A 15,594-nucleotide genomic window follows, 5' to 3' on the forward strand; every position below is an offset into this window, starting at 1 on the left:
CTGCTACACCAATATGATTCCATATGCATTCTTTAAGAGTGGATACCTAGCTCAACATTGTACATGGTTTGTTAACTCCTAAGCAGTTCACCTTCGATCTCAGTGGTGTGAACCTTTGTGATCGCTGTGGCACATCATGTTTCATTTGGTTTTCATGGTATAAGTTAACGGTTTGTTTTGAATATTTCTTGAATGTCAACAATATCAGTTCTGTGAAGTGTAATACATGCACCCCATAGACGATTGATCTCTGCACCTCCTGGACACTCATTTTCTGTCACCCTCCTGATGCATATGATGAGTCATTACCAGCTAATGTCATAGTTGTTAACACAACACTTTCAAATGAGCCTTACTGAAGATTGAGCTTGCGACCTCACAGTCAAGGGGTTCCTTGTTAGAACAGATATGTAAAATCTTGTTAGTTATATTCTTATTGGAATGAAAATTTCCATCAAATTTTGAACTGCACAAGCACAGTTCGATTTTGATTTTTATGGCCTTTTATTTAATTTCTGTGTTCATTTATTTTTTTATTTATTGTTTCCAGCCTGATCCAATGGTTGATGATCTGAAAACACTGTTACGTTCAAAAATAAAACTTGATCCTGATGTTGGAGCTGTAATTGTTGCATACGATGATCATATCAGCCTTCCAAAGATTATTAAGGCGGCAACTTATGTAAAAGATCCCAACTGCTTGTATCTGGGCACTAGTGCAGAAGGGCGGAAGATAATAAAGGGAGACTTTTCTGTCCCAGGTTTGGCAGTATTTAGTTTCTTAACCTTCTACTTTATTAATTACTATTTTTCTTTAAATAAGATGATTTATTCCTATTAATGTTTTGTGCTGTATGTTCAGCTTCTTTGTTATAATTTGTTTACCAAAAGAAAACCAAACACTGTGAATAGAGTTCTGTAACTTTTTGCTTTTATTATAAGTACTAAATGAATAGAAATGCAGTTCTACACTTTTACTTGATAGCTCGGGAGCAGGAATTTTTTTTCTGGGAACTTAGAGATTTACACAATTCCAACATTTTGTTGGTGTCAGGATTGGCAGCCCAATAGCTTTGTAATTTGTTAATTAAGGTTTCCATCAGAGATCAAATAATGTAGGAGATAAGCTACAACTCTGTCTCACTCCTCCTTCACTTCGAACATGCATGAATCACCATTTAAAAAATCAGTTCACCACAAATAACCATTTAAGATATCATAATTCAGTTTTCAGCCAGGTTAACTGTGTAAAAGATCTCACTAAGAAAAATATAGTCCCGAAAATATTGGTATCAGCTTTGCTTTTTCAAGCCAAATTGTAGTAATTTCTGTTGCTAGTATTGAAGATCTGAAAGGGAGGAATTCAATGTTGTTCACTCTTCAAAATGCAGATACTGGTTTCAGAGTAATTAAAATATTTCAAACTTAGGATTTATCTGTTTTCAACATGGAACCAATTGTTGTCTTGTGGAAATTCATGATTCCATTCCCAAATGTATCACAAGGAATAGGAAACAGTGTTGTACTGCCAAGTGTGAGTATAAAAGGACTACAGATGAAATGGAGCTTCCATTCTGTCTTTGTCATTCATGTGTGTCGAGTGTGGTTAGTTAAAAAAAAAAAAATATCTTTCATTTACCAAGAGAAATAGGTATGTCACTTCTCTGTAAGGAATGTAATGAGAACAGTTGAGTTGTATGCACAAAGGTATCCCAACAGATGATGTCCAACAAGACTGACAATTCACCAAATATGTAAACAGTTGTTATTGGAAGGGTACAGGAGTAAAGAACAAGAGTGCATTGTGTGGAGGGAACAAACTAGATGTTGTTCAGAATTGGCAATTTCTACAAAGACATCTCATTACTGATGAAACTACCTTTATATATCATGGAAAGCAAATGTAAGAAATGTGCATTATTGGGTAGCTGAATTGACACTGACTCAGGCAGGTGTAAACATTATTCTAAATCATCACATGGTATCGGGTGTGCTGCCAGTGGTCTGCATCTCCCCACACAACATTTCAATGTTGTAACTCAGCATCTTCGTCACGTGTTTCCTGCAACTGCTCGACAAGCTGATTGTCTCCCATATTTATGCCTGGGCAGTGTCTGGTGTTCCCTACACTGTCCTCACCTGCTGCGGCTGTTTCTGGTAGTGCTCTTTACCTCTAGGCATTCCTCTTCCATCGGAGTCTTTTTCTACTATTTTCCCTGGTGGCTGCTGTGCCAAGGCATTCCCTACCATGTCTGAGCCCATGCTGCAAACGTTTCTTATGCTGTTGGCAACTGCTCTGGCTTGCCGTGCCAGTGTCTTTCGCTTGGCCTTGTGGGTTCCATAGGTCCCTACAAGGTGCCCTGTCTGCTGAATCAGGCTGCTTTGGGAATTGTGTATCCTGTCCGTGGATGCCTCAGCAATCTCTCACGGTGGTGGCTGCCATCTGGAGTTCTGTACTGTGTCTGCTCCTAGGATGTCTGGTGCCTTAGATTTTCGGTGGTTGATGTTGTTCCCTCTCCTATCCTTGAGCACTATAGCTGTCTCCCAAGGAGGTAGCTGCTGCGTGGTGCTCCATAAGAGAGTCGATCCCTTGTTGTCCAAGGTTCATTACCAGGGAAAGGAACTATTTTCCATTGTTTCTTTAGTAATACTGAAGCCAGATTCCACGCTGTACTGATCTGGTGTCCTGCTTCCTCGTTGATGAGGTTCTCTGTCATCTTGATTTCGATAGATTCAGTAATCACACCATCCCAAAATCTGTGGGTCTGAACCAGGATCCTGGTTTTATCATAATGCATTGTATTTTCAAGTTTCGGGCAATGTTCTACTACTGCTGATATAGTGGCCTGTCATAGCCTGGTATGTCTTTGGTGTTCTTTGCATCGGATTTCAACTGTTCAGATGGTTTGACTGATTTTAGGCGTGCCACTTTGCAATTTGCATGAAAATGCTATGAGACAGCCATCTGGATGCCCTTTTAATAACTTTGCTTATGTCTTGACCACGCTTTTATTTTTCACCAAACTTATGCATTTCAACTTTCCGTCATTTTCAAAGCATTGCTACATTGGTTGTATAAAAACATTAGATACATTGTATCATGCCAACATTCTCAAGGTCAAGACAAGTGCTCAAGAATGTTGACGTGATACAGTGTATCTAATGTTTTATATCACTGACATAGAAATGTCTTTGAAAATGATGGAAAGATGAAATGCGTAAGGTTGATGAAAAATAGAAGTGTGGTCAAGACATAAGTAAAGTTCTTAAAAGTACATACCACATTCACAAGGTATATGGTAGATACCAGTTTTCCGTAACCACAGATCATCTTTATCCATTCCAAAGAGTGCCCAGATCTCCTGAGGTGGGCAGAACACACCTCTGATTTTGTGTTTCTTGAGTATACTGCTGATGTTAGCAGATATAGTCCCTGCACACAGTAGAAAGGCCACCCTCCTGGTCTCTTATTCTTGTTCTTCTCCTGTTATATCATATCATCTGGTGGGATGTAGTGCTTTGCAGATGTCATTGTTGAGTACCCATTGTCTGTAAACACTTGCTATAGATTTCCTAACTCTGCTGCCAATCTGCCCGAGTCAGACAATGTCTTTGCTTGGTGTATAAGTGTTCTCAGTACCCCATTTACCCCGTTCTTCTGTGCCAGATGATGGCAGTTGTTGACCTGTAGATACAAGTCAGTGCCTGTATGTTTCGTATACACACTGTGGCCTAATGTGCCATCTGTTTTCCTTTTCACCAGGACATCGAAGAATGGAAGTTGACCATCATTCTAAAGTTCCATTATGAACTTAAGGTGGGGGTGTGTCGAGTTCAGATGGTCAAGTAACACATCCAGTCTTTTCCAACCATGTGCCCAAGTGACGAATGTGTCATCAACATACCTGAACAAACAGGTTGACTGATAGGCAGTAGTCATAAGTGCCTCATCCTTGAATCTCTCCGTAAACAGATTCTCACTACCAGAGATAACGTTCTACCCATCATCACTCCTTCAGTCTGTTCATAAAATTGATCTCCACAAACAAAGTAAGTCAATGTTAAAATGTGCTTGAAAAGGTCTAGCAGAACTCCATTAAATCTCTCGCTGATTAAATTGAATGTGTCCTGAAGTGGTACCCTCTTGAACAGAGACACAACATCAAAGGTGACCACGATGTCTGTGTTCAAGGTTTGCAGGTTTTGAGATGTTCCAACCAAGCCTGAGGAATTACAGATGTGGTGGATGCACTTTACCACATATGGTGCTAATATCTTCTTAAAGTGAGTGGCTGTAGGATAGGTGGCTGCACTAATAATGCTTATGATTGTGCTAAGTGGTATATCCCCTTTAAGGACCTTGGGTACTCCATATAGTCTGGGTGGTACTGGTGCATTAGCTTTCAGTTGCTTGACAACCTTCTCAGGCCATCCTGTTTCCTTAATAAGAGCCCTGATTTTCCAGTTCACTGTATTGGTGGGTTCTTTTCTAGTTGATTGTAAGCAGGGTCTTCTAAAAGTTGACAGATCTTCTGGTCATAGTTGGTCTTCAGCAATAATACAATAGAGTTCCCCTTGTCCGTCAGTAACATCACTAAGTTTTCATCTTCCCACGAACTCTTGATGGTCATCCTTTCATCTCTTAAGATGTTTGGTTTGATTGGCTTGGCTCTGGTGAGTACACTGCACATCTCTCTCTGAATCTCCTTTGCAACACTTGGTGTTTTGGTAGTGTGTTGACCACTTGTTCCACAAAGCTGATGAAGGTCTTTAGGAGTGACTGAAAATTTGAGGCCCCTTCTGAGTGCTTTTAAGGTGGCATCGTCCTGTGTGCGACCACTCAGATTTACCACCTTGTATCATGTGTTTGTTGCACTCTTTTACTCATGCGCTCAAGTTTTGCCAGTTATCAAGCCATAACATTGTGTTTGATGCATGCAGCCAGTGATTAAAAGGTACCATCCATCCTGTCCCAGTCCTCTGTTGGTAAGTTGTTTTCTGAGTCCAGATGCAGGCATAGTAGCTCCCTGGGGGTGACATCCAGCCTACGCTGTGTATCACAAAATCTTTCCCTTACTAGGTCCATACTGGCACAATGCTTGCTCCTATTAGATGTCTTAGCTATTATATGGTGTTTAATTTTGGCAAATACAGGCTTCACGTTTGCAGCATATGGGAATGCCCTGGTGGGTGCAGGTGTGGACCCAGTAGGGAATGCCATGGCATGGGTGCAGACAGAAGACAGAACACCCAGAGGTAAATAGCACCACCAGAAATGGCCACAGCAAGTGTGGACAGTGTAGGACACCAGACACCACCCAAGCATAAATATGGGACATGGCCAGCTTGTTGACCAGTTGCAGTAAACACCTAATGAAGATGCAAAGTTACAACATTGAAATATTGTGTTGGGAAGATGCAGACCACTGGCAGTACACCTGATTCCACAATATAACACCGAATTGCCAGGAAAGTCTAAGAAATTACATTGCAAGACACTATGTGGAGGAAATGTGCAAGAAGATGAAGCTATTGGACAAGCTATGACAGCACAAATAGACGATGATGAGCTATTTCAGTTTCCTATTTAGGTGCAGAGGAGGAGACGTGGTGCCTGTTTTTGCAAAAATTAAACACCATATAACATCTAAGACAGCTAATAGAATCAAGCAACGTGCCAGTACGACTGTGGTAAGGGAAAGGATCTGTGATATACAGCATACACTGGACATCACATCCAGGGAGCTACAAATGCCTGCATCTTGACTTGGCAATCAACTTACCACCAGTGGACTGGGACAGGATGGTCAGTATCTCATGGTCACTGGCCAAGTACATCAACCACTGTGCTAAAGCTCCACAACTGGCAAAATTTGAGTGCATGACTAAAAGAGTGCAACAAACACACGATCTGAGTGGTCACAAACTGGATGATGCCTCCATAAAAGTACTCAGAACAGACCTCAATTCTGCAGTCACTCCTAGAGACCTACCAGTTTCCAGTTTCATCAGCTCTGTGGAGTAGATGGCCAACGCTCTACCATCAAGTGTTGCAGAAGAGATTCAGAGAGGGATGTGGAGGGTGCTCACCAGAGCCAGGCCATCCAAACCAACATGTCAAGAACCAAGAGGATGGCTCTCAAGAGTTTGTGGGAAGATGAAAAGTTAATGGTGTTACCAGCACACAGGGGAATGCTACTGTAATACTGCTGAAGACTGACTATGGCCAGAAGATCTGTCAACTTTTAGAGGACCCTCATTTTAATCAACTAGACAAAGGCCCCACCAATGGAGAGGACAAGAAAACCAGGGCTCTCTTAAGGAAACAGGATGGCCTGAGAAGGTTGTCAAGCAGCTGAAAGCTAAAGCACCAGTATCACCCACACTATATGGATTACCCAAGATCTGTAAATAGGATATACCACTTGGTCCAATTGTAAGCAATATTGGTGCAGCCATCTACCCTACAGCCACCCAGCTTAAAAAAATGTTAGCAACATGTGTGGGGAAAGTGTATCCACCACATCTGAAACTCCTCAGACTTTGTGGAACACCTCAAAAACCTATGAATCTCGAACACACACATCATGGTGAGCTTTGATGTTGTGTGTCTGTTCATGAGGGTACCACTTCAGGACACACTCAATTAAATCAGTGAGAGATTTGCTGGAGCTCTGCTGGACCTTTTCAAGCATATTTTAACATCTACTTATTTCCTATGTGGAAGTCAATTTTATGAAGACTGGAGGAGTGGTGGTGGATAGCCTCTTATCTCCAGTAGTGGCAAATCTGAAGAGATTCGAATATGAGACACTTATGACTACTGCCTACCAGCTGACCTGTTTCTTCAGGTATGTTGATGACACATTCATCATTTGGGCACATGGTTGGAAAAGACTGGACGAGTTCCTTGACCATCTGAACTCGAGACACCCCAATATTAAGTTCACAATGCAACTAGAGAATGATAGTCAACTTCCATTCATGGATGCCCTGGTGAAAAGGAAGACAGGTGGCACATTAGGCCACAGCATGTATAAGAAACCAACACACACAGACTTATATCTACAGCTGCCATCAACCAGCGCATTAGAATGGCTACTGAGAACACTTGTGCACTGAACCAAGACACTGTCTGACCATATAACATCTAAGACAGCTAATGGAATCAAGCAACGTGCCAGTACGACTGTGGTAAGGGAAAGGATTGACAGCAGAGTTAGGACATCTATAGCAAGTGTTTACAGACAACGGGAACTCAACAGTGACACCACAAAGTGCTACATCCTACCATATGACCTGATATAATGGGAGAAGAACAAGAAGAAGAGACCAAGAGAGTGGCCTTTCTACCGTATGCAGGGCCTATATCTGCTAACATCAGTAGGATCTTGAAGACACACAAAATAAGAAGTGTGTTCTGCCCACCTCAGAAGATCAGGGCACACCTTGGAATCATCAAAGATGATCTTGGGTTAAGGAAACCTGGTATCTGCCATATACCTTGTGAATGTTTTATGTCTTACATCAGTCAAATCACCCAAACAGTTGAAATTAGACATAAAGAACACCAAAGACATTCCAGGCTATGACAGGCCACTAAATTAGCAGTAGCAGAACAATGCATGAAACTTGAACATGCCATGCATTGTGATCAAACCGGGATCCTGGTTCAGAACCCAGATTTTGGGATAGTGTGATTACTGAATCTATCAATCAATGTTAACAACTGGGGAGCAGGATACCAGATCAGTAAAGCGTGGAATCCAGCTTTAGAATTACTAAAGAAACAATGGCAAAAGTTCCCTTGTCTGGCAATGAAATCAGACAACAAGGGGCATAATTAACATGACTGAATCTCTCATAGAGCAGCAGGTGGCAGTTACCTCTTCGGGAGAGAACTGTAATGCTCAACGACAAGAAAGTGATGATGATGATGTTTGGTTTGTGGGGCGCTCAACTGCGTGGTTATCAGCGCCCGTACAATTATCCAATCTTTGCTCAGTCCAATTTCGCCACTTTCCTGGATGATGATGAAATGATGAGGACAACACAAACACCCAGTCATCTCGAGGCAGGTGAAAATCCCTGACCCCGCCGGGAATCGAACCCGGGACCCCGTGCTCGGGAAGCGAGAACGCTACCGCGAGACCACGAGCGGCGGACGACAAGAAAGTGAACAACATCAACACCCAAAACCTCAGGTACCGCACATCCTTTGAGCAAACACATTACAGAACTCCAGATGATGGCCACCACAATGAAAGATTGCTGCAGCATTCATGAACTGAATATACAATTCCCACAGCAGGCCGATTCGGCAGACAGCACACTTTGTAGGGACTTACCAAACCCACAAGGCCAGGAAAATGACAGGGGCATGATAGAAAGCCTGAGCAGTCACCAACAGCATAATAAACATTTACAGCATGTTGATAGACCTGGGAATGCACCTGGTAGGCATGGACATTGTAGGGAATGCCTTGGCACAGCTGCTACTGGGGAAAACAGCAAAAGTGAGTACAGATGGAAGATGGAACACCTAGAGATAAATAGCACTGCCAGAAATGGCCACAGCAGGTGCAGATAGTGCAGGGAACACCAGACACTGCCCAGCCATAAATATTGAACAGATTCAGCTTTGTAACCAGTCACAGGAAACACCTGATGAAGAAGCTGAGTTACAACATCAAAATAATGTGTTGGGAAGATGCAGACCACCAACAGTACACTCAATTCCACAACATGACACCAAACTGCTGGGAAAGTCTAAAAAAAATACATTATTCAAGATGATTGTACAGTATATGATTGGTTCTTCCTTCATTGAATAAACTTTAATGAGTAAAAGACACCCACAGATTCTTACTTAAGTGCTATCAGTTCCCTTAGAGGAAGTACCACTTTAAATAATGAGATGTTTGTGGTATCAGCACAATGGGTGCCCAGTTCACTACTCACATGTGGCTAGGAACATGCTCACACAGCTTTTTCCTGGTGGCTGGATAGGATGTGAATCCATTATCAGTTGGTGTGCACAGTCCTCTGATTTAACAGCATTGGACATTTTAATCTAGGGTAAACTCTAAGACGAAGACTCCCAAGGAGGATTTAAAACATCACTTTGTTGCTGCATGTAAAATGATGTAAAAGGAATCTTTTTGGACTTTCCAGAAGTCCTCACACCAGGAAATGCAAATGTGTATTTTAGTGTAAATGATGGACATTTTGATCAGTTGGTGACAAACAGAATTTTAAGGTATGTGGCTCCCTTTCTGTTCCTGTTCTGATGTAATTTTTTTTGGGAAGCAATTATTTTAAAATCTTTATACATCAGTTTTCTGTTCTACAAATCCATTAAGTTTTTTTATGTACACCTTTCTTTCAAGACTGGCAGAAACAAAAGCATGACTTTCACCCTAGTTAACTGGTGAATCATTCTTAGATGTCACACCCTTTTCCTTCCAGTTGGATGTTGGTACAGCCACATGTAGTCAAATGTTAAGAACTGTAGTGACTGCCTGATAGAAGGCTTCTGCCAATTGTCTGACTCCTCCATCTAAGGCTCTGTCATAGTTCTCATCCCAGAAGTCCAACTTAACCTCCAATCCCTACTGGAATCCTTAGACCCACCCCAGAATCTCTCCCCTAAATCCATCTTCTTCCTCACCCAAATAATACCCCATGCCACACACATTCTACATCCCAACCAAAATTCATAAACCCAACAAATCTGGACAACCCATTGTAGCTGGCCATTGTGCTGCCACTGAAAGAATTTCCACTCTTGTCAACCAACAGCCCAACCCATTGCCTGTAGCCTAACCTCACACATCAAAGGTGCTAATGACTTCTTTCACTACACTCTACTATTCCCACCCATTTACCATCTGTATCCCTGCTCATCATTGTTGACGTGTTCTCCATATATACCAGCATTCCCCATGCCCATGGCCTTGCAGTTATCAAATCCTACCTCTCTTGACTCGAATCCCACTACCTCATTCTTCATACACCTTACCAACTATGTACTCAAACACAATGACTTCTCCTTTGAGGGGAAGGTGTATAAACAACTCCATGAGACAGCCAAGCACGTCTGCATAGCACCCTCCTGTACCCACTGTTTATTGGTCACCTAGAGGAAACCTACCTGGCCCCCCAAACCCCAAAACCCCTTGTCTGGTACAAGCCCATTGATGATAATGTTATGATCTGACTAAAGGCCGAGACACCCTATCCTCATTCCACCACAACCTCAACACCTCTCCCATCCATTTCACCTTATCCTCCTCAGCCCAACAAGTCACCTTCTCCATCCACACCTCTGTCCATATTGAAACCCATTAACTGCCAACAGTACCTGCATTTGACGGGTGTCACCTCTTCCACTCTAAAATAAATAAATAAACAAGTAAATAAATAAATGCTCCAATACAGCCTGGCCATCTGTGGATGGCATATCTGCAGTGATGAGAATTCCATTGCCAACTACTCTGAAAGGCATGAAAGCCTACACAGACAGGCACTGAGCCCTACACTTAGCCCACAAACACCCCCAAACTTAGCCCACAAACACCCCTAATCCTTCCATCACCACCATAGAATTGCCTACAAAGAATCACTCCTTTTCATCACTCAATACCACCCTGGACTGGAGTAGCTGAAACATATCCCTTGCCAGATCTTTGTTTATCTATCATCATGCCTGGAAATGAGGAAAACCCCTCCTAAATTGGTATCCCATCACCTAGTCAACCTACATAAAATCTTTGTCCATCCCTATCCCTCTCTCACTCCCAGCCACTTGCATCAGGGTTCAGAGGCCTATGGAAGACCCAGGTGCAAGACCAGCCCAGTTTACCCATCCAACACTTCCTAGTCCAGTCCTGTCACAGGCTTATCCTATCCCATCAGTGGCGGGGCACATGTGAAAGCACTCTTGTCGTGTACCAACTCTGCTGCAATTACTGCACAACTTTTTGTATTGTCGTGACAACCAAGCAGCTGTCCACCAGAATGACATTGCCAAACTGTGGCTGAGAACAAAGTTGACTACCCAGTTTCACAACATGCTACTGAGCACAGCACACTAAAATTCAATGGCTGCTTCATGAGCATGCCATCTGGATCCTTCCCTGCAGCATCAATTTTTGCAAACTACGTAGATGAAAGTTAACCTCCCATGAGCCTCCTGGTCTCACTCTCTGCTAATTGACTGTCCTCACACTCTCTGCCCAACATTTTCTGTCCTTTCATCCCTCCTAAAATCCAAGCCTCCATGTCACCTTAATAATGTGCCACACTTCATCAGCTCCACTATCCATTTATCACATGCTTAGCCCCTGCACCTGTCACCGCTACCTCCTGCATTACCAGCCAGCACATCTGCTGCCTTCCTCTGACCCATTAGCAGCCCATCCCCACCTCTTTCTTCCTCTAGCCATAGTACATGATGCAATCCCACCTGACCCTAGCCAACCTGCCAAACCGCAACCCCTGCATTAACCTGGCCAGTAACATTTTAGCAAGTATAGGTGCATATTCTCAGGCTGACTGTACCTACTATCAACAACAAATACAATATGGCTGTACAGTTTATAGTTAGTTTGATAGAACTTAACAGTTGTGTCTGTACATATATTTTTCCTGTTGTAGCACATTACATAACACACATTATTTTATGAGCAGTGTCAAATTCTTTTCATACACGACTCATAATAGAGTGAGGGAAGAATGGCTGTTACTGCTTCTGTTGAGTGGCGAGGAGCCTCTTGTAGCTGTAGATGTGGGAACATGCAGCAGTCCTCAGCAGTTAGGAGGCCAAGGTCATTTGCAAAATCTGACAGAAAGAGGAAAGTCCTGCTGCTAAGTAGTTCACATGGTAGAGGTGTGCGCCAGCAGTTGCAGGAAGTGTTGGGGAGTGAGTATCAGGTCACCAGCATTGTGAAGCCTAGTACAGGGTTGGCTCAGGTGACTGACAGCATAGGGGAGCTATGTAAGAATTTTATGAAGGAGGGTCAGGTAGTGATAGTGGGTGGAGCAGGGAACAGTCTTGATAGGGACTGGGAATATGATATAGGTGGCGAGGAGGTAAAGATAGCTACTCAGACTGGTGGTATTAATGTGCATTTTGTGCAACTGTTTCAGCATCATGATCGGCCTCATCTTCATGTGGCTGTTAGGCGCATTAACATGGGGCTGTAGAGGGCGCTGATGGCAGAGGGCATGGGTCACATTTCAGTGGTGCCAGTTAGGTCCATCAGTAGATCGGGTTTCACTAGGCGAAGTCTGCACCTCAATAGTTATGAGAAGGGGAGGCTGGTAAAGCTTATAGGTGACAGTGTAGTGGGTGGTGATAGGATCACTCATGGAAAAATTCCTGTAGTAGTTGGCGTTAGAGTTGCACCGTTTTTAGATTGAAGTCAGCTGATAGGTATACCTGCTTAAAGGAAGTCCCTCTAACTAAGGGCTCACCTTCAGGGGATGTCATGTTTCCAAATAGTGAAGGAATTGGCATATTCCATCAAAATATAAGAGGTATTAGAGATAAAGTTAGTGAACTGCTTATAGATGTTGACTCTGAAATTATTAGCATGTCAGAGCACCACTTAAATAATTTGACAATTCAGAGGCTTCCTTTAGCAGGATACAGACTAGCTGGCTGATTTTCAAGGAGTTCCTTGCAGGGTGGGGGAGTGGCTATGTACATAAAAAACAGTATTTCATTTGAGTCCATAGGTGTATCACGGCACTGCACTGAACAGATATCTGGATGTTATGAAGAATTTTTGTTGTTTATTGGTCCCCCAACTCTGACTTCAGAGCATTTCTGCTCAAGCTAGAGAGGGTTCTTGATTCACTTTGTAGAAGTGCCAGATATTAGTAATATGGGGTGACTTCAATATAAATTTTGTACATGATGGTGCAAGAAAAAGGATGTTGTAAATTCATATGATCTGATGCAGATTGTGTTTTTTCCAACTATGGTGCAGGGGGAAAAGCAGCACAGTGATAGACAATATTTTATTCATTCTTCATTACTAGATGGGCATTCTGTTAGTAAAAGGGTGAATGACCTTTCGGACCATGATGCATGAGTTTTAACACTAAAAGCCTTTTGTACTCAAACAGATGTCACATGTAATTACAAACTATGTAGGAAAGTTAATCCAATAGCAATAGAGAGTTTTTTAAACCTTGTCAAGGAACAAGAGTGGCAGGATGTTTATAGTGCTGATAACATAGATGATAAATATAATGCTTTCCTTAACACATTTCTCATGCTCTTTGGGAGTTGCTTTCCATTAGAATGTTATAAATGGGGTACAATCAGTAATAGGCAGTCGGGGTATGGATATCATGTAGACCAAAGCGGGAATTATATCAAAATGTTCGAAGTAGTCACAATCATGCTACAGTTGCCCATTACAAACAGTATTGTAAGGTGCTTAAAATGTTATTAGGAAGGCAAAGAGTATGTGGCACGAGGGAGCAGTAACTGCTGCGCAGAAGCAAACCCATTTCTGACGTTCTGCGCATGACGTCACTAAAGAACAGCTCTTGGCGCGCGCGAAGTGTACGTCTGAGCTTTGTGTTGTCGTGGTTCGTTCATGTTGTGTTTCGTGCGTGTTGTCATTTCCGTTTGGTTATCTTTGTGCAGTGAGTGTTTGTCCGAAGTATTAGAGTGTGTGGAAGCAATGCCAGGTTGTGCTGTTGTTGGCTGTAACTCTCACAATCGCAATACAAAAGGGACTGAAATAGTGTTGCATTGTTTCCCACGTGATGAAAGTCTGCAAAAGGTTTGGCTTTCAAAATGCTTTAGGAAAGATCCTGTGAACGTAGGGAACGCTAGAATATGCTCTCGTCATTTCAAGGAAACGGATTATATCCGGGACTTACGTTCAGAGCTGTTAAATTTACCGCGGAAACTGATCCTTAAGAGTGATGCGTATCCGTCTTGCAATTTGCCTTGTGGTAGTAATGCCAATGATAACACACCGATTGCAATAGAAGAAAGGAAAGAACGTTTTAACAAACGTGAAATTCGTAGAAGAAGCCTAGAGACTTTAAAGAAGCTCTCACCATTGAAGAGGAATGTTGACACGTATACATTTACAGATGAAGTTCTTTGTAGTGATCCACATAAAGTCACTTCACAGAATTCTGTAGCGTCACTACAGAGGAGAAATGCTCATCTAAGGAACATGTGCATGAAATTGCGAGCACGTAATAAATATCTTAGAGGTCAGCTGTCCTCAATGAAACGATGTCTGCACGAAGAAGAATTTAATAAAAAGGAGCTTGTGTCTCGTGAAACTAATCAAATACTGGGCAAAATATTTTCACCCAATCAAATTAGAAGCTTGTTGCATGGTTCAAAACGGGTTCGATGGGGCAAAGAGGACATTTGTAAGTCTATTACTTTACGTGCTCTGTCGCAGAAGAGTTACAATTTCCTCAGAGAAAAACTCGGATATCCTCTACCTGCAGTGTCAACCTTGCGTTCTTGGATTAATCGCAGTTTCAGTTGCCAACCAGGAATTTTGAAGGATGTTTTAGTGATGATGAAAATGCAGGCTGCAACACTGACTGACAGGGAACGTATTTGCGTTTTGTCATTTGATGAAATGAACATTGACAGTAGAATTTGTTACGATCAGCAAGATGACAGGATTCTTGGACCTCACAGTAATGTCCTTGTTGTCATGGTCCGAGGCTTGTTTGCAACGTGGAAGCAACCTATCTATTTCAATTTTGACGTTCAGATGACAGCAGCACTCTTAAACGAAGTAATTGTTTCCCTGGCCAGCATTTGCTACAATGTTGTGGCTGCAGTAGCAGACATGGGTGCAAAGAATAGTTCTGTCTGGAAGGAGCTTGGCATTACTCATGAAAATACTTGTTTTCCACACCCGTGTGATTCTCTGAGACATGTGTGGGTGTTTGGTGACGTTCCCCATTTGCTCAAACTCTTAAGGAACCACTTGCTGGATCAAGGAATAATGTTGGAAAACAAGGCTGTGACAAAAACTGTGTTCGAGAAACTGTTAGTTCTGGACAGTGGCGAGATGAAAATATGTCCCAAGTTATCTCAGCAACACATTATAGTGAAGGGCAGAGAGCGACAGCGAGTACGCTTAGCAGCTCTGCTGCTATCAAATACAACTGCACAGGCGATTCGGTATTTGATGCCTGAAGAAGGACACGCCAGTGATTTCATACAGATGGTGGATGAGACTTTCGATGTACTTAATTCAAGGACAAAAGAAAGTAATAAATCACTTGCTTGCGGATTTGGTGTCAATTTTCAAGCCCAAGAACAGTGCCTACGTAAATTTTCGAAGTGTTGTGAGAAGATGCGTGTTGGCAACTCAAAACATCTCCTACCCTTCCAGAAAGGATTTTTGAAAACTGTTCGGTCACTTTTGGGTCTGTTCAGTGACTTAGCTGTTTATAATATTGAATATATTCTTACAGCAAGATTAAATCAAGACTGCTTGGAGAACTTTTTTTCTCTTATAAGAGGCCTTGGACGTTTTTACGATCACCCATCGCCAGTCGAAGTAAAGAGCCGAATAAGACTGTTGTTGT

At 42.3% G+C, this 15,594-nt stretch overlaps 1 protein-coding gene across 1 annotated transcript in view; it reads left to right on the forward strand.

Moving 5' to 3' along the window:
• Nucleotides 1-15,594, forward strand: part of LOC124595550 (glycerol-3-phosphate phosphatase-like) — a 64,914-nt gene that overhangs the window by 30,942 nt on the left and 18,378 nt on the right. The window contains exon 4 of the mRNA XM_047134330.1: nucleotides 551-761. Within this exon, the coding sequence (XP_046990286.1) occupies nucleotides 551-761 (211 nt within the window). The remainder of the gene's footprint in view (nucleotides 1-550; nucleotides 762-15,594) is intronic.

Source organism: Schistocerca americana, chromosome 2, assembly GCF_021461395.2.
Source record: "Schistocerca americana isolate TAMUIC-IGC-003095 chromosome 2, iqSchAmer2.1, whole genome shotgun sequence".
Classification (NCBI taxonomy): Eukaryota; Metazoa; Arthropoda; class Insecta; order Orthoptera; family Acrididae; genus Schistocerca; species Schistocerca americana.